At 59.7% G+C, this 18,960-nt stretch overlaps 2 protein-coding genes across 2 annotated transcripts; both read left to right on the forward strand.

Annotated features, from left to right (window-relative positions):
• The first annotated feature begins 49 nt into the window (after positions 1–49).
• Positions 50–9,842, forward strand: BIRC5 (baculoviral IAP repeat containing 5). Its single transcript, XM_045986564.1, has 4 exons — positions 50–216; positions 651–760; positions 2,342–2,459; positions 7,687–9,842. The coding sequence occupies exons 1-4, from the start codon at positions 106–108 to the stop codon at positions 7,774–7,776; spliced, it is 429 nt and encodes a 142-aa protein (XP_045842520.1). The 5' UTR covers positions 50–105; the 3' UTR covers positions 7,777–9,842.
• Positions 9,843–13,882: 4,040 nt separating this feature from the next.
• On the forward strand, positions 13,883–17,993 carry TMEM235 (transmembrane protein 235). The gene is given in 5 exon segments (XM_045986287.1): positions 13,883–14,063; positions 15,589–15,669; positions 15,863–16,000; positions 17,678–17,883; positions 17,886–17,993. Coding segments are annotated over 5 exon segments (714 nt in total).
• Positions 17,994–18,960: the final 967 nt, after the last annotated feature.

Raw genomic sequence — 18,960 nt, forward strand, 5'->3', positions numbered from 1 at the left:
GCCGCGGGCGGAGCGCGGTGGGGCAGCGCGTTCCCGACCTGCCCCGCGCCGGCCGCCAACCGCCGGATTTGAATCCAGTCGGCGCTCGGCGGCTGCGGCGGCGGGATGGGCGCTTCGTCGTTGCCCCCCGCCTGGCAGCTCTACCTCAAGGACCACCGCGTCTCTACGTTCAAGAACTGGCCGTTCCTGGAGGGCTGCGCCTGCACCCCGGAGCGGGTGAGACCGCGTGGCTTCCCTGGGCCCCAGGCCCGCCCCTCCCCAGAGCCCTGACGCGGCCCCGGGGTGACCGGGTCCAGCTGTGGGCTCCCGGCCCCGTGAAGCCCCTCCCCCTGTGGGCTCCCGGATCCTGAGCGACCCCTCTGTGGGCTCCCGGGCGCCCCTCTCCCTGTGGGCTTCCAGACCCCGGGGCGACCCCTCCAGCTGTGGGGTCCCGGCCGGGGCGACCCCTCTGCCGCGGGCTCCTGGACCCCCAGGCGACCCCTCCCTCCCTCCCTGGGCTCCCGGCCGGGGCGACCCATCTGCCGCGGGCTCCTGGACCCCCAGGCGACCCCTCCCTCCCTCCCTGGGCTCCCGGCCGGGGCGACCCCTCCGCTGCGGGCTCCTGGACCCTAGAGCTCCCGCGGGGCCTGAGCCTGCGCTCCCCCCTGCAGATGGCCGAGGCCGGCTTCATCCACTGTCCCACTGAGAACGAGCCCGACTTGGCCCAGTGCTTCTTCTGCTTCAAGGAGCTGGAAGGCTGGGAGCCGGATGATGACCCCATGTAAGTGCCCCAGGCCGGCCTCGCTGGGCTTCCGGGGCGCCCCGCTGCGAGCTGGGCCTGAGAAAACCATGCGAGTGTCCGAGACACTCGGTGAGGGATCCTGGGCTTTTGCAGCTCGTGTTGTGCCCCTGTGACGGCCAAGGGACGAGTTTCCGTGCCGATGCCCCGGGGCGCTTAGGCCTTCTCAGACCCGACTTGGCCCGACGTCCTCCAGAGCGGAGGCTGAAGGAAGGCGCGTTCCCGGAGGACTGGCCTTGACGCCTGTCGGGGCCGCCGGGCAGGAGCGGGGCCTGTGGTGTAGGTGCTTTCCTCGCTGGCGGCTTCAGACCCGAAGTGTCACGGGGCTGTCACTCACGCCAGAGGAGACACTCCTAAGGGGTACCCTGGCGGCCTTTGGGGTTTGGTTCTTTTTTTTTTTTTTTAAGATTTTATGTATTTATTTGACAGAGAGATCACAAGCAGGCAGAGAGGCAGGCAGAGAGAGAGGAGGAAGCAGGTTCCCTGCCGAGCAGAGAGCCCGACGTGGGGCTGAATCCCAGGACCCTGAGATCATGACCTGAGCTGAAGGCAGCGGCTTAACCCACTGAGCCACCCAGGCGCCCGGGAGCTGTTTCTTTTAATTCCGTGTGTGCGTTGGCGCGGACCCTGGCGGCTGTCCTATACGTGGCGCCGCCTTCTCTCATTTTCGCCCCGTTCACACCCCGGTGCGGCCACAGCGTTAGTATTTCCTATAGAGAGTCACCGGGCTGTCTCTTCTCGGCCAGAAGAGAGTTGCTGCTTTCCCTAACCTGCTTGCTCTTATGCCCATTCTTTTTTTTTTTTTAATATTTGATGTGCTCCCTTAACGGAGAGAGCAGAAGCAGGGGCAGTGCAGGCAGAGGGCGAGGGGGAGGCAGGCTCCCCACGGCGCAGGGACCCGATGCGGGGCCTAATCCCAGGACGCTCAACCGACTAAGCCACCAGGTGCCCTGGTGACCCCTTCTCGACTGGGCTGGCACGGTGCGCGTACCGGGACGGCCGAGGAAGTACCCGTTGTGCTCCTGGGAGTGAATTTCTCAGTGCCGGAGTACATTCCGACGCTTCTTCCTGTCGGCTGGCCTCTGGGGCTGGCGCGGCTGTGTGTTCATCCCCGTGCTGTTCCGCTCACACTGCTGTCCTCTGTGCAGGGGTAATGCAAGGACAGGTGAGGCCGGGGAGTTCCCGGAGAAGCCTGGCCAGCGAGCAGATCCCGTGACAATCCCGGGGAAACGGGGGGGTCACTTCACACAGTTCCTTCCTTGAGGGCTTTAGAGGGGTTGGAGGCGTGCTGCCCCTGCCTTTTCGTACCACTTCCCCTGCTAATCGCTGCGGGGCTCCAGAAAAATCCCCTCAGCCCTAAGCGTAGTGGGAGAGGTCCCGAGAGAGGGCAGGCCGGGGCTGGGCTGTGGGAGCGCGCCCTGGGACCCAGCCCTGGTCCTGCGAGCTTGAGCGAGCAGAGGGAGGCACGTCTGGGAGCCGGGAGCCGGGTGTTGCTGACACACTCGCCCGTCTCCCTCTCCCTGACTTTCCTCTGTTGATGTGCTCCCGTATTGATTTTTCTAGAGAGGAGCATAAAAAGCATTCATCTGGTTGTGCCTTCCTCTCCGTCAAGAAGCAGTTTGAAGAATTAACCCTCAGTGAATTTTTGAAACTGGACAAAGAGAGAGCCAAGAACAAAATCGTACGTATCATCCGGAGTGAGACCCAAGGGCCAGCCCCGCTGAGCACTGAGTTCTGCGCCCTCGCCCCGAAGGGGCTTTGTCTTCCTCGGAAAGCAGTGTTAAGCCCCTCGGAGCATCTGTCCTAGAATGTGGCCTTGGGGTTGTTTCCTCTTGGAAGATGTGTTTAGTGCGAGGTCCTCTGGTGGGGGGCGGTGGTGGTCAGGCTGGCGTCCGGCCTTCAGCGACAGTCTGTGTGGGAGGCCATTTACGCGCTGTGCGTTCGGGTGGAGGCATGCCGGGGCAGAGGGTCTGGGGGCACATACGAGCATGTCGGGGAAGGGGCCCCATGGGTCTTGGGAAGAAGAGGCTCCAGTCCAACTGGACCTTGGGATCAGGCATCCTGGGATATCGGGGGAGAGGGGGGTGAGGCTGAGGGCCCACAGCGGGATGGGTACCAGGCAGCCCGGGTGGTAGAGAAAGTCGGCTCCCAGTTAAACCTGAATTTCAGGTATAGTTCGTGTTTTGTATGGATGTATTCTAAGAAAGTTACTTGTTTTTGTGAAGTTTATGAAGTTTCAATTTACTGGGCATCCCCTATTTTTATTTGCTAAGTCTGACAATATTACAGAGAATAACTGTTTGGGTGTTTGCTATCCTGTAGCAGAGCACTGGGCCGGGAGTGGACATCCTGGTTCCGTCCCCGCCGCTCACGGACTCCATGAGTTCAGGCCAGTCTTGGTTGCATGTGGAGGGCAGAGCCCCATGATTTCTGAAACCCTTTTCTGGTTGAAAATTTACGTTCCTTTTTAGAGATGATTATGAAATAGTTCTGGCTAATATAAGATAAATGCTGAATACCAAATTTTTTGTTAGGAAAGTGGGAGAACTTGGCAGTCAGTGTAGCGTGTTGGGGAGGAGTGTTTGCACAGTGGGGGCCTTGACAACTGCAGGGCTGGAAGCGGGAAGTGGGCCAGGAAGAGCCTTCTAGGTCAGGGGTCAGCACACCCTCCGTGAGGTGCCACAGATAGTCAATATTTCAGCCTTCATGGGCCGCAGGTTTCTGTTAGATAATCTTTTTCTTTCTTTCTTTCTTTTTTTAAGATTTATATAGAGCGAGAGAGCATGAGCAGAGGGAAGGGGCAGAGGGAGAAGCAGGCTCCCCACTGAGCAGGGAACCCCATGTGGGACTCGATTCCAGGACCCTGGGATCGTGACCTGAGCCGAAGGCAGACGCTCAAACAACTGAGCCACCCAGGCGCCCTCTAGTAGATATTATTCTGTTGTTTTTGTTTTCACAACTGTTTAAAAATGTGACAACCTTTTGTAGCCCAATGACTGTATGAGAAATAGGCTGTGTCCCATGGGCCACAGTTTGCCAAGCCCATTCTAGGTGAGAGACCAGCCTGTTTACTTAGGGGCAGGGGTGAGAAAGCTGTGTCCCAGCAAGCCGGAAGGGGATCAGTGTGTAGCCCAGGGAGAGGCTGAAGCCAGACTGTGGGGCACTGAAAAAGACAAAGGTTGTTGGGTGTTGCAACAAAGAGAAGGTCGTTGTGACAGTACAGCCCCGAGACAGTGAGTGACCCACGGTCTGGTGGGCGGAGCCAGGTGGCCTGTGGGGAGAGGTGACTCACTGGAGCAGGAAGCCCACCAGGTCGCCTCCATCTGCGGGAACAGCAGTGGGGCCACACCAGACCAGGGTCAACAGGCAGGTGAGAAAAGTGGGGGATGGGAAGAAAATGTTTTGCTTTCATTGTTCAACTGTCTCTGTTCTCCCCAAGTCAGAATGCAGGAAGCTTATTTTTTTTTTTTTTTAAGATTCTTATTTATTTGAGAGAGCGTGCAGTTGAGCACTAGCAGGGGGAGGGGCAGAGGGAGAAGCCGACTCCCCCCTGAGCAGGACCCTGGGATCACGACCTGAGCCCAAGGCAGACACTTAAACTACTGAGCGACCGAGGCGCCCCAGAAAACACAAGATACTTCCAAAGGATGCCTTTGTTGCTGTTGCTTTGTTTAATCACAAAACAATGTAAGCTTTCAGGAGGGAGACTCAAAAGCTCCATGTTATGCTAAGGGCGACCACCACTAACTGTTTGCTGTGTTTCCTTCAGATAAGTTTAAAATTTCTGTATTTCAAAAAGACTAAAAAGCGTACGCTGCTCATACTTTCCATAATCAGTTTACACAACTCACACGACAGGGAGCCTGTGAGCCTGTGGCCCTCACTGCACTGTTGTGATGCTGCGGAGCTGTGCCCGCCAGCCCTGTGACTGTCACTGGCAGTGGCTTCGAGGCCGAGACTCTGTAGAGGGCAGGTTTCCGTGCTCCGGTGCCACAGTGTCCTACCTGCCCCGTGGCGGGACGCGGCCAGTTGCTGCCGTGCTGCATGGCGCAGACGACAGACTAGTTTTGTCGCTGCGAAGGGTCCTGTGGGACATGCTGTTCTAGAGCACCAGCTGACTGTAAGATCTGCTGCGAATAATTATCACTCGTGTAAAACTCAGGTCCCCTCGTGTCCCCATGCACTCGCCCATGTGAACGGATGGTCATGTCTGGGGTCAGAGCCAAGTGCAGGGAACCGGCATAGCCAGAGGTCTGTCTGCTTTGCCCTGGAGCCCCCCGGTGGGCAGTGGCGGGCATGGCACTCCTGAGCGCGGGCTGGCATGCAGACCTCGTCTCTGTGAGGGGGAGTACGGCTGGGGGCTGGCGCGTTCAACTGCGAAGCCAGCTCTGTGGCCGCGGCATGTGGCTAAGGCTGTCGTGTGTTGGACAGTTGCGGAGACGGTCGGCTGCGGATCCTGGAGACCCGGCACAGGCGTCTGCGGTGATGCCGCGGGTGTCTGAGGCCCCAGACTGCCACGGGAGATGCCGTTGCTCGTCCGCTGACAGGATCGCTGAGGGAGTGGCCCACCTGGGGCCTGACGCGGGAAGGCGTGCTGCCCCACCGGACAGCCAGCCTTTTAGGGGTCTAGGCTGGGAGCATGCTCCCTGCTCATGACCTTCCTGCTGCTGCGTCGCCACCTCGACCTTTTGAGGAAAATGAAGTAACTTGGAACCAGTTAGAAAATAAACCAGTTCAGGGGCGCCTGGGGGGCTCGTCGTTAAGCCTCTGCCTTTGGCTCAGGTCATGGTCCCAGAGTGCTGGGATCGAGCCCCACATCAGGCTCCTGCTCAGTGGGAAGCCTGCTTCTCCCTCTCGCTCTCCCCCTGCTTCTGCTCTCTCTCTCTCGCTGTGTTTCTCTCTGTCAAAAAAATAAATATTTTTTAAAAAGAAAAGAAAAGAGGGGCGCCTGGGTGGCTCAGTGGGTTAAGCCCCTGCCTTAGGCTCAGGTCATGATCTCAGGGTCCTGGGATCGAGTCCCGCATCGGGCTCTCTGCTCAGCAGCGAGCCTGCTTCCCTCTCTCTCTCTCTCTGCCTGCCTCTCTGTCTACTTGTGATCTCTCTCTCTGTCAAATATATATAAAAAAAGAAAAGAAAAGAAAAGAAACTAGTCCAGGGAATGACCTTAATGGGAGCAAGCAGACCTGCGTTTGTGGACACGAGTGATGAGGGAGAAAGAAGCCCAAGAGGAAGGAGGAGACGCCAAAGCTCCAGAGGGTAAACTTCTGCTCAGTGAACTTATGTTTTTAATAGTGAGTTTCCGATTTTTTTTGGAAGATTTATTTATTTATTTTAAGGAGAGAGTGGGAGAGACAGAGGAAGAGGGAGAATCCCGAGCAGACTCCTCTCGGAGTGTGGAGCCCGATGTGGGGCTCAGTCTTGCGACCCTGAGATCATGTCCTGAGTGGAAATGAAGAGTCAGACGCTTGACCAGCTGAGCCACCCAGGCGGTGCCCCATGAGTTTCTGATTTTTCCTTCAATCCACCTTTATTAAGAAAATAGAGGGGCACCTGGGTGGCTCAGTTGGTTGAGTGTCTGGCTCTTGATTTTGACTCGGGTCATGATCTCAGTGTTGTGGGATCAAGCCCGAGTTGGGCTCTGTGGTCAGCAGGGAGTCTGCTGGGGATTCTCCTCCCTCTCCCTCTGTCCCTCCCCCTGGTCACACACACACATGTGCACTTTATCTCGCTTTCTAAAATAAACACATCTTTAAAAAAGTGTTTAAAATGGAGGTATTGACCTCCGTGTTGTGGTGGTTAAGTTACAGCCTGTGTGTATCGGGGCTTAATTAATTTAAGCTTTATTGAAAGAGAAGAAAAAAATAAAAATATATATATTTTAAAAGGCCATGGTCAGGGCCCCGGCCTGGCTCAGTTGATGGGCCATGCAACTCTTGATCTCATGGTTGTGAGTTTAAGTGCCATGGTGGGCTCCCAGATTACTTAAAAACCAAAAAGACCATGGTCGTCTCCATATCCATAGAGACGAGGTGCTCAGGCTGCAGGGTTGTCCATTACAGGGCACACCATTAATTGTCAGATACTGTTCTCTTTTTCGTGTCAATTTCTTACTTTCTTAACCAATTTTTCTTTTAATTAATAATTTTAAGTAAGCCTTACATATGGCAGCAAAATTAAGATACACAAAAATACTTAACGAGAAGTAATTTTTTAAAGTTAGCCTCTAATTAGAAAACAAACGTAACTCAGTAAAGGTCTGTTAGCTTTTTAACGTGTCAGAGAAATCCAGGAGAACACACATGAGGGTCGGGAGAGAGGTTCCTGGATCTGCTGATGGGATCCGGCATTTGTCCTGGACGGAGCACTGGGCGGCATGAACAGGACAGAAGGCAGTGTCAGAAGACTGTTCTGTTCCAGGAGAGAAAGCCGACGCCGGGCAGTGTGTGCGTGGACAAGAGGGGGGCTCTGGGCCTGAGCTGGGGGAGTTTCTGAAGCAGCGCGGGCGGTGGTGAAGCGCAGGAATGTGCCAGGGCCTCGCTGGGCCACCTGCACACGCCTGGTGCGGTGTGGTCTTCCTCCTCGGAGAGCGCGGACCGTGGTGGCACCCGCCTCACGGGGACGCCGAGCGAGAAAGCTGTTCGCGCGTGTGAAGCAGGTGAAATGATGCTCGGGACACAAAGGTTGTGGAGTGTTTTCTTTTATGATTATTAGGATGTCGCTGAGGTGGGGGGCTCTTGAGTCGGGATATTCAGCCCCAGATAGCAGAAGGGGGGTCTCCACCCTAACCCAGCGCCTGATTTGTTAGGGGCTCAGTCAATGTTGCCTTGTTCTTTCCGCGTTGGTCTTACCTCCAGGGTGTGATGGGGAAGCTCTTGGTTCAGTTTCATGCGCCTCTTCTTTATTTCCAGGCAAAGGAAACCAACAGTAAGCAGAAAGAATTCGAAGAGACGGCAAAGAGAGTGCGCTGCGCCATCGAGCAGCTGGCCGCAGCCGAGTGACCCCGCCACCGCCGCCGTGTGGGACGCGCTCCCCGCGGGGACCCTGCCCAGCGCCTTAGGGACCGGGAACATCCACGATCTGAAATGAGAACATTTAAGCTAGACTTTTGCTTTTTTCTTGAAAGCAGTGCCGGGGGCTGCTTCTCCTCGGGCAGCTGGTGCTGCTGAGTCCAGGAACCGATTCTCTCACTTTTCTTTGGTAGTTTTTGTGCCGTTGGTTCCTGGGCTCCCGGGGGTGAGAAGGTGAGCAGCGTGTTCTCCCGCGGCGCAGCGTCGGCTTCAGGCTTACAGCGGCTGCGCAGCCTGAGATTAGATGCCTGGCCGTAATCATAGGTCTCTTGTGGCTGGACAAATAGAGAATTAAGGATGCCATTTTAGATTTTATTTGTCTGATAATCTGAATTTATGGTGCGCATTTCTTGTGTTCCCGCTACTCTCCTTTATCTCACTCAGGTATCTCCAGGGCCTGCAGCCGTCCTCGACCCCGCCAGCTCTGGTACGGTGGCCTCTGCCTTCCGGAGCAGATCAGACAAAATGCCATCCCTGCCGGGGCTCTGAGGTGCCGCGTGTGGGCTTCCTTGCCTGTCTCGTCATTTTGGAATTTGCACAGGGGAGCTATAGGCATCCAAACCTAGGCTGCCTTGGGCCCCCAACCCTAGGCTGCCTTGGGCCCCCAGGTGTGCCAGAGCCCTTCCGGCCCGAAGGCCACGTGGCGGGGTTGGGTGGCGGAGGCCTGATGTCCTGACAGCAAAGCCGGCCTCTGGCTGGGAGGTCGGCCGACGACCCACCCCTCCGGCGTGTACCACAGGCACATGGCAAGGTTGTCCCCTCTCTCTAACACAAGGAAACTGTCCAGGCCTTTGGAAAAGCTCCTTGCTCTGAATGAGCTGTGACACGTGGGTGGGGCAGGCAGGGCTGGGACCAGAGACCCGCCGAAGAAATTCCTGGTCTTACGACGCTGCCGGCACTCCGCAGGTCGCTACTTCCCTCTCACCACGGGGGTTAGGTGGGCCGTGAGGCACCTGTGTTTCTCCTGTGAACCCCCCTCCAGGAGGACGGAGGGATCGATTAACCTAAAAAGTGCACTGGAAATGTCTTTTGGAGATATTTTTTTGTTTTTTTTTAATTTGACAGAGATCTCATCAAGTAGGCAGAGAGGCGGGCAGAGAGAGAGGAGGAAGCAGGCTCCCCGCTGAGCAGAGAGCCCGACGCGGGGCTCGATCCCAGGACCCTGGGATCATGACCTGAGCCGAAGGCAGAGGCTTTAACCCACTGAGCCACCCAGGCGCCCCTGGAGGAAATTTTTTATAGATAACTTAGTTATATTGTTCGCAGGCTTACAAGATCATGGATTTCCGTGACGTCACTTGGAGCAGCAGCACTAACCTCGGCCGCTTGGTGCCCCTGAGCTGCGGTGTGCTTGTCTGTAACGCGGGGTCACAAAGCCTACACCACCGCAGCTGGCCTTCTGTGTGGGTGCGGGATGCGTGTGCGAGGGCCGCGTGACACAGCATCCCAGCTTCTTGGGCTCCGCAAAGTCGCTCTTGTTTTGTTTGAATTACTCCTTCGCAGAACAGCACGGAGTACAGTGAGAGTGAGCACAGAGCCATTCTCAGTCCTCGGGGAAATCCGTGGGAGCCTCAGGTGGCTCTGGAGACAAGGCAGCAGGAAGCAGGCGGCAGAAACCGTCACGCGCGAAACTGCTGCCTCATCAGACGCCCTCGTCGGCCGGCCCCGCGGTTCCTGCCCCGACAGCAAGGCAGAGGCCCGAATCCTTTTGAAATCACTTGGCTCCGAGCTGTGGGGACTTGGTGGGCTGCTGCGGGTCATCTGTCAGCCCCAGGTGGCTGTGTCTCCGCGGCTGCTACCCCCCCACCCCAGCGCATCTGCCTTCTCCCCATCCTCACCCCCTCCCCAAGGCCGGCTCACACGCGGCTGAAGCCTGGTGTTACGTGACAGATTGTATCCATCCCTCTAGCAAGTGGAGCTGCAGGGTGGGCTGTGAACGGTCCTACTGGAGGTCATCTTGTTGTTTCGGAAAAATAAACCATTTCCTTTCAAACACAGCTGCAGACCCTACTAGGTTTTTAAAATCCTGTCAGGTCTGTGTGGCGGTTCCTGGCCGCCACCTGCTGCTTCCCGCCCACAGGCTTGCGGGGCCTTGGGGCGGGGATGAGCCCCGGCAGACACGAAGCCGGCCCTGACCTGCACGGCCCGCCCCTGTGTGTAACCTGCGCCCGGGCCGGCTGCAAACACGCAAAATGTGTTTCAGACTCCGCTCTTTGTGCCGCATCAGTCAGGGAGGGAGGTGTGTTTTTCCCTCCAAGCTCGGAGGGATATTTACTGCAGTGGTTTCTGTTGGAGGGGAAAAAAGCTCTCTAGCCTTCGTACTCATCTGAGCTGCTCAATTTTGATGTCCGTGCCCATCCGTCATGGGTACTTCGCTGTAATAGCGGCCCTTTACCGGTGGCTCTGTAGAGAAGCTGGCCCTTTGCGCAGCGGGCGGTGATGTGGTTTTCGGCTTCCGCAGGCCCTGCTGTGGGGCAAAACCCAGCGGGAGCTGCCCCTCGGTCCATCTTACACGTCCCCTCCTACAGAGTGTTGTCTAGAGGCCGTGTTTCTCCCTGGGCCTTTGTGACCGTCCTCTCGGAGCACGAAGTAGACCTCCATTAATCAAGCCACAAGCCTTTGCCAAGGCCCAAAGCCTCAGGGTTTTTTTCATATATGTGTCCCCTTTTGGGTTCTTCAGGTCTGTGGGAGTCTGGAAGGGTTGTGACGGGTGCTTATGGGCTGGCACGTGCAGAGCGCGGTGTAGAGGTTAGAGCCCTGCAGGCCAGCCTCAGGATCCGAATCCTCCAGCTGTCCCCAGCACTGACGAGTACCAGCCCGACCCAAAGCGACCTGCCAAGTATGGGTGTTCAGACAGCGCCGGCAGGTTGCACCCCCTTGGGGGGCTGACCACTCTTTGCAGGTTGCACTTAAAAAGAAAGTCACAGTTTGCCAGTAAAGTCTTAGGTGGTCTTACCTGCATTTTTTCATGCAGAAATAGAGCCTCGCAAAGAGGTGGAGAAACTTGTCCAAGATCGTACAACGAAGGTCAAGGGTGGAACCCAGGCCTGCTGGCCCCAGAGACGGGCCCTCCCTGATGAATGACGCGCCCCGGCCTTGCGGGTGTGGCCGGGGTCGGCTGCCTGACTCCGGAGCCGGGCCGGGCTCGAAACCATGCCCATGCCAGTTTTCAGACTGCTTTGTCAGGACTTCATTCAGGGGACAGAAACCATCCCCGCCAAGGGTTCCATTGATCTTCCGAACACAACAGTTTTAAAAATTTCGAACTGAGGTTCATGGGAACTTGGAAAGACAGTCCGAAGGGGCCCCACGTACCCTTCTCCCAGCTCGCTCTGCTGCGATGACGGTGAAACGTCTGTGCTCGCTTTTGACACGGAAGGTCTGAGCTGAGAAGAGGGTCCGTCGTGCAGGCGTCTTGCTCTGAACCAGCGCTGCCGTCACAAAAGGTTCCTTGTCTGGACGGGGTTCGGGGGCGAGGAGTTGGGGGTGATCTCGTTCTTAAAGCAACTGCGCCACCGGTTCCCCCGCGGGGCTCAGCCTACAGCATTCGGGCCAGTTGTCAGCTGACCAGACACACTGGGGCCTTAGCTTCTCTGGTTATGTTCCCCTTGACCCCCAAGGCGGGTCTGTCCGCTGGTTCACTCCGATGCTTGAGCACTGACTGGAGCCACGTGCTGCGCCCGGAAACCCGGTGACGGCCAGGGAGGACCGAGTCTCGCCGCCGGCTCCAGGCCGCAGCCAGCAAATAGTCGTGTGGCGGGCGGACTGGGAAGACAGCGCTGCCTTAAGCAGAGCACGGAAGGCCTGAGCTATCTGTCCAGGGACCGGAGGAGGTGGCCGACGACCGAAGCAGGGAAAGCTGTGTCCGGCGCAGGGAACAGAAGTGTGTGCTCCGGGGACTCCAGTGCGTGTCGTGATGTGGGGCCCTCCGTGGCACCCTCCTGTTTGGTAGCAAAGCTCCGTCGGAGGCCCGTGGGCAGACGCTGGCGAGTCCGACGTGGCCCTGAGGCGCCCTTCCTAGATCCTATTGCTTCCTGGGATGAGACTGACCCCGTGTGTGGCCGCCTCCCCGCCTGTGCCGTGGCCCAAGGAGCCTGGCCACCGACTGAGCCTGCGTGAAGACCTCCGTGTCCGATCTACGGTCTCCGCCACTCTGAGCCCTGTTGTGTGGTTGGTTTGGGCCAGAACAGCGTCTCCATGAGTGTCCCGGGGAGGACTGGCTCCTCAGGGCACCCCTGTGCACGGCGCTGGCCTGTGGGTAAATGAGCGAGGTCCGGCTTCTGTTGGAGGAGTTTGCTGAGTGCAGCGAGCTGAGTTGTGGCTGAGCCGCGACGCTGAGCGGTTCCGTGATTTCTCCGGCGGTTTTGGCTGCTTCCTCAGCCCGGGGCTGGAGGCAATGCCCTGCCGCATCAGCCAGGAATGGGAGGCTCATCGGCCCGCGGCTGTTGCTGGGGTCAGGCATCCTGTCCTTGCCACCCCTGAAGAGCTAGTTGAATGCAAGTTTTTAAAAAAGAGGCTTGGGTGCGGCCCGGTTCCTCTGTCACTTAAAATCGGAATTTCTTCCATCCAAAGGTCCCTCCTGTCCCTGATTTTGGTGGTGGTCTGACGCGATCTCCGAAGGCCCTAGCATCCTGGAGACGGGCTTGGTACTTACCAAGTGGCCAACTAACAGTTCCAGCTATGAGTTATGAGCCGGTCGTAGGAGGAAGACCAGTGAAAAGGGGGACATTCCAAAGGGGCACTTTTTCAGAACCAGGCTAGGGTATAATCTGGGTCCATCTTGGGGACATAGACTGGTGGAATTCATCCAAGTAGCCCCGTGAGGACCAGTGCCTGCTGCCTAGGGGACAAGGTGCAGTCCCCAACTGCACGCTGGTTTCCAGCACAGAACTTTAAAGCGGGGAGATAGGGTGCAGACCGCTAACACGGCCGTCTACACTGCATCGTGAGGGCGAGACGTGTTTATTCCTGTGTGCAGCTGTGTGGCTCGGTGCTAACAGTGGCCTCGGCCCTGCCGGCGGAATCCTCTTTTTGGGGGTGCCGAGGAGACGCTTCCTGACAAGCTCGGGCTGACAGGCGGGGGTTGCTGGGAAACAGCATATGAAGCTGCCGCCCAGGAGGGGCTCCTCCCGTGCTCCCAGTCCCCCCATCATACCCTCAACACAGAAACCAAGGCTGCGACCCACTGAACACAGAATGGATCCTTATCACATTGTGGCTGAATGCTGGGGTCACTATTCACCTTCCCCCTGTTTTCCAGCAGGGACCCTGCCCTGCCTCCTCACTCCCCTCCCTCCCTCCCCCCTCTCCCCTCCTGCTTTTGTAGAAGGCTGCCTGGAAGCAAGGCTTCTCCTTCCACAGCCCCCTTGCCAGCCTGCCTAGGCCCTTTGCCCATCCACCCAGCCTCACTGGCTCCCTTTGGGTAGTCCTGGAGACCGATTAAGACCAGGAGCAGCCAGGGCTCAAGTGCCCCAGCCAGGGGTGGCTGCCTCCCACCATTCAGGCTGCCAGCTTCCTGGCCAGCGAGGTCAGCTGCCTGCTGAGCCCCCTCCTGAGACCACACAGGCCCCACCCTTCCTCCTCCTCAGCCCGGCCATTTGGCAGCTGAAAAACTGGAGGTTTGGAGAGAGTAAGACATTTGACGAGGGACCCACACCAGCGGCCAGCTCCTCGGGGACGCTGGGATCTGAACCCAGGTCTGGGGCAGGTCTATCTGCAGCTCTGAGACTTCCTTCCATCCCTGCAGCCGGGATCTGCAATCGCCTCACGGAGAGGTGGGACCGATCCTCCTGCAAACCTGGGGGGGGGGTGTATCGGGAGGCCGGCGCAAGGGCAGAAAAGGGGGCGCCGCGTCCAGAAAAGCCTCGGAGTTTCAGCGCCAGCTTGCCTGCCCCAGCTCCCCGCATCCCCCCAACCGTGCCCCCTACTCCCTGGCCCAGCTCACCAAATCCCGGCCCTCCCTTCTCCCCGCTCCCTGACTCTCTCACTCCCGAGGTCCTCTCTGCTCCCCAAATCCCCGGCCCCACTCCCGGCGTGCATGGCCCGGCTGGGCGCGCTGCTCCTGGCCGCCGCCCTGGGCGTGCTGCTCAGCTTCGCGCTGCTGGCGGCCGCCGTGGCCAGCGACTACTGGTACGTCCTGGAGGTGGCGGACGCCGGCAACAGCACCGGGCACGCCGCGCGGCTGTCGTCGCACTCGGGGCTCTGGCGCGTCTGCGAAGGTAGGGCGGGCGGTGGGCTGGGGCGCAGAGGGCGCGGGCAGGGCAGCGCCCCTCCTGCCCCCGCTCCCTATCCCGGACTCTGTTCTCTCCCAGAACTGGGCGGTGACAGTAGGGCTACCCCTCCCGGCTCAGAAATGAAAGGGTCGGGCGCCGGGCGGGTTCGGGGAAGAAGGACATTTTGGGGCCCCCAGAGCCTGGGGAGCAGGAGCCCTGGGCATTCCTTTGCCCTCCCTGGCGGGGGCGGGGTGCACTGTGTTAGGAGCTGCCGGCACGTCGCTCAGTAGATGAGAAGCAGCCCCCCCCCCAGGGGGCTCTGCCATTGGCTGCCGCCTGACCTGGCACCTCGTCCTTCCTCCGCCTGCAAGGCTTTGTCCCATGGGGAGAAAATGCTACTTCTCAGGCTGTAAACCGGTGGGGGCTGGTTGGGTGAGGGAGGGAGGAAAGCAGGGGCAGGACCCCCCACCCAGGGCGTCGGGCTGCTTTTCTTCCTCAAGCAGGGGTGCGGGCGCTGAGGTGGGAGGTGCGGGGCGCTGGGGACCTCCGGGAAGGGCACGGTTCCACATCCAAGTGACCAGGAGTTGTTTCTCAATTGCTGTCCCCAGAGGTTCAGCCTAGCACAGCCAGGGCTCCCCGGGGTAAGACCCCTGTGCCTCTCTATCCCCCCACCCCCCTCCCCACCACCTGACGGCTTGACGAGCGCTTGGGCACCAAACAGGAGTGCCTTGTACCTTTCACACCTGCGGAGAGAGGAGGGCTTTCCCTCCGCAAGGCCTGCGTGACGGGGTGACCAGCAGGCTGGGGGGCCTCCCCTGCACAGGACCAGCCCTGAGGGGGCAGCAGTGTCTGTGAGAGCATGTGAATGTGTGTGTGCGCATACACATGAGCATAGGCCTGTGTGACGCGTGTGAACGTGTCTGAGAGTATGCGTGTGTGCACGTGAGTGTACGAGTAGGTGACTATGTGTGTGTGTGTGCTCACACGTGGGCATGTACATGCATGACGATGCCTTCCTTGGTGGCAGCTGGGGAGGAAAGACGAGCTGTTTGTTCATCCGCAGAACAGACTGTGCCGATTGCTCCAAACCCCCCCTGATGTGTACACGTGTGCGTGTGCAAATGTGGGTGGGTGTGCAAGCGTGTGTGCAAGAGTCAGAGTCCACGCACCTTTTCCTGTCCAGGCAAAGCCACACGTGAGCCTGCTCAGGGCCGCAAGCCTAAGAGAGAGCTGAGGGCAGCGTCTCCGGGATGTCTGAATTTCAGACCAGCGTCTCTGTAGGCGTTATTTGTACATTACAGAAACAAAACAGGCCTTAAATCCTCCAAACCCACTTGGAGCCACAAACTCTGGGGTCCAGAAGAGAATCTGATGGGGCTCCGTGGCCACTGGCCAGCCCGCTGGGGTCGGGCAGGGCTGAGAGCGTGCTGTCCAGCGTGCCCGCAAGACCACCCATCTCAGAGGGACCCAGGGTGGGTGGTGACCCCACAGGGGTCCGGCCCCCCAGGCTCGTGTCCTTTCTGCTTTTTAGGGCAAAACAGCTGCATCCCCCTGATCGATCCCTTTACCAGCGACAGCCTGGATGTCCCCACCTCAGTGCAGCACCTCATCTGTGAGTCCCGGGCCCGAGTCACCAGCCCCCACCCCCGGTCTGTCCTTCATCTCCAGGCAAAACTGGCCTGCAAAGGTGGACGTCCAGGCAGACAGGGCTCTGCAGTGCTCCCTTGGATCTGCCGGCGGGGGCGTGGGGGCAGTGGGGGCCGGTCCAGGTCCCAGCCGGGACGCTGAGCCCCCTCTCCTGGCAGCCCTGCACCGAGCTGTCATGGTGATCGTGCCCCTGAGCCTCGTCCTCGTCGTGTGTGGCTGGATCTGTAGCCTCTTCAGCTCCCTGGCGCGGAGCGTGGTCCTCCTGTTCTTCACTGGCTGCTACTTCTTGTTAGGAGGTGAGTGTGGGCGCCCTGGGGGCCACTCCTGCTCCCATCTGGCCTGTGCTCAGCCTGGGCCCAGCCTTGGGATCAAGCCGCAGCAGGCAAAAGCATGTTGGGTGTTAGGGGGCCTTTCTAGGGACACAGGCAGGGGTTCTGGCTGGGCCTCGAGCCAGAGAGGGAGGAAGCCCAGGGCTGACCTCCCCAAGGTGATCTCTGGACCTGGTCTCCTAGACCTGCATGGGGTGGGGGGGCATTGTTCTCTCCTTCCCGGACTGGCCTGGTGGGAGCAGCTGGAGTGGGCAGGCCCTGGCAGTGACACAGGTGAAGAGGGGCCTCACGGTCCTTGGCAGTGACCCCGGTCTAGGCCCAGAATGTGACTGGTAACAGTTCCCCAGCCGACATTCCCCTAGACTCTGCTGGGCGCTGGCCAGGCGCACCCTCAGGGCCGCAGCCGAGGCCTCCCTGTGGTCCCAGTTTCCAGCTGAGAGGTCCAAGGTTTCACCAAGGTCACCAGTGCTTTTTGGTGCCATCTGCCCCTGCCAGCCAGCCAGTGCCCCCCTGCGGCCCAAGCCTGGCTGTCGCTGGTGCTGCCCTGGGGCTCCTTGGGGTCAGCCGTCAGAGGCCGGTGCTATCGGGGCGAGGCCTGAGCTGGGTATGGCATTCGGGCCAGCTCTAAGGGCAAGTCCATAGCATTTGAAGCCCAGACCATGGGGCCTAGGGCTTCCTCTGGGGCAGGCCTGCTTCCTCCCCAGGGGGTGCTGGGCCCTGTGAAAGATCTTGGTCAAGTGGCAGCAGGCGGGCTTGCCTGGTGCCAAGAGCCTGGGGGACCAACAGCCCGGGTGTGCGCTTTAGAGAATGACAGCAGCAGTCAGCTGCGGCCGGCCCCCAGAGACCGGCTGTGTGGGTCCAAATCCAAGGAAGAGGACCTTGGGAAGCCACGGAGAGGAGTGATGGGGTGGGATGGTATCCAGGAAGCCTTGGCATGACGCTCTCTGAACCATGGCCCAGCCGAGGGGGTGGACGGAGGGCCTGGGGGCAGCTGCTGTGGGGCGCTCCTCTTCCGAAGGACCCGGTTCGAAGAACACCCCACCTGCTCCGCTCGCTCAGGGTCCGGGCTGGCTGCTGTCCTCGTGGGGGATGCTCCTTGGAAACGGGTCCGCTGACATCACTGTCAGCGCTCCGAGCAGCCCCAGAGGGTCCAATGGAGGAGAGTGTCAGCATTGGGGGGAGACGGGGCTAATGGGAGCAGGCGGGGGCGATCGCAGACGGGGGAGGGGGCAGGCAGGGGCCGGGGGAGTCACCCAATGAAGTGGAGGGAACGGTAAGGAGAGGGGAGCTGGTCAGAGCTCCAGACCCCCCGACTGCCAGTAGAGGTCACTGGCTCCGTGTGTGTGCACGTGTGTGCATGTGTGTGTGTGTGTGTGTGTGTCAGGGACACTGGGGGACACGGGAGGGTGCTGTGTATGCAGAGGCAGTAGAGTGGGGACATTGCCAAGGGTATACGTGGTGTCTTTCATGGGGGGTTGTGGGGTGAGGCCCGGGGCTTTGGGGACTGCATCAGAGCCTCTGTTCCCCCCAAAGGCCAGCAGGGAGGGGCTCCTGGTCTCCAGGACCGCCCCGGCCAGGTCCTGGTAAGGCAGTTGCCCTCAGTGGGTAGACACAGCAAGTGGTCCCCCTGCGCTCCCCCCCCAGGTGCCCTGACCCTGATAGGGGTCAGCATCTACATCAGCTACTCCCACCTGGCCTTCGCCGAGACCGCCCGCCAGTACGGCCCCCGGCACGTGCAGGACGTCCGCGTCAGCTTTGGCTGGTCTCTAGCCCTGGCCTGGGGCTCCTGCGCCTTCGAGGCGCTCAGTGGCTTCCTCCTGCTTGCGGCAGCCCGAGCCCTCAGCCTCAGCCGACAGCCGGGGGACCCCCACTCTGTGGTCATCTGAGTCCCAGAGGAGCGAGTGGCAGGGGCGAGGGGCTCAGTTTCCCTTTGCATCCACAGGCCTGGCTGGAGTTCTGATCAGGAGGGGCACCTGCGGGGTGGGGGGCTGGGGCAGAGCCAAGGAGCCAGGCTCCTGTTGCCTGGCAAAGCTGGATGTTTTGGGGGCTCCTCTGCCTGGTTTATGTCCTTTAGGGACCAACTGGTGTGACTCCCTCTTGGGAATGAGAAAAGGGAGTCCCAGAAAGAGTCAGCAAGTGACTCACAGGAACGTTAACGGGGTCGGGGTAGGATGCTGCAGGTTCCCGGTGCCCAGCAGGTGCTCTTGCCTCTCGAGGGCATGGCCTGCCCTCGCCCTCCCCCATCAGCCCTGGTGTGCCATGCGGTCCTCTTTCCTGGGCCCTGGGTCAGGTGCAAGAGCTGCCCGCTGTGCTGGGCAGGAGGGAGTTTGAGTCTCAAACACCCACTGAGTTAAATGCCGAGCCCAGTGTCGCCTGCTCATCTGATTGTCCCGTCCTCCAGTCGCCCTTCGCATTAGCTACCGTTCACCCATTTTACAGAAGGGGGCTCTGAGACCCAGACCATCCCAGAGCACACGGCAGGGCCAGATGCCCCTGCAGGCTGGCGGGCCTCCCAGGCCTCTGTTCAGTCCCCTGGCTCGAGGGCAGGTGTTGGCGGGGGGGGGGGGGGGGGGGGGCCCGGGAGTCCCCTGGGATTTGCAAGGGCAGCTGAGTGGGCTGGACGCACCCTGTTCCCTCCCTGTTCTCAGGCCTCTGTCCTTGTCCTGGGGTGGCTGCTGCTTTTGCTGGACCCCATCCTCCCATCTGCAGCCCCCTGGGGAATGTCTGTGACTGTGGGGGGTCTGGGGGAGGGGGACCCAGAATAAGTAGGGGCGAAAATCCTAGTAGGGGTGGGGGTGGGGCTTCTTAGCCAGGAGGGGCGGGGGCTGCCCCAAGAGGCAGAGGCCGGGGCTACAAAACAGAGGTGGGTGGCGGTCAGCTCCCAGACCCGGGTGCAGGCCCACTGTGAGTGGACTCCTGGGTCATCG

Source organism: Meles meles, chromosome 18 (genome assembly GCF_922984935.1).
Source record: "Meles meles chromosome 18, mMelMel3.1 paternal haplotype, whole genome shotgun sequence".
NCBI classification, from domain to species: Eukaryota; Metazoa; Chordata; class Mammalia; order Carnivora; family Mustelidae; genus Meles; species Meles meles.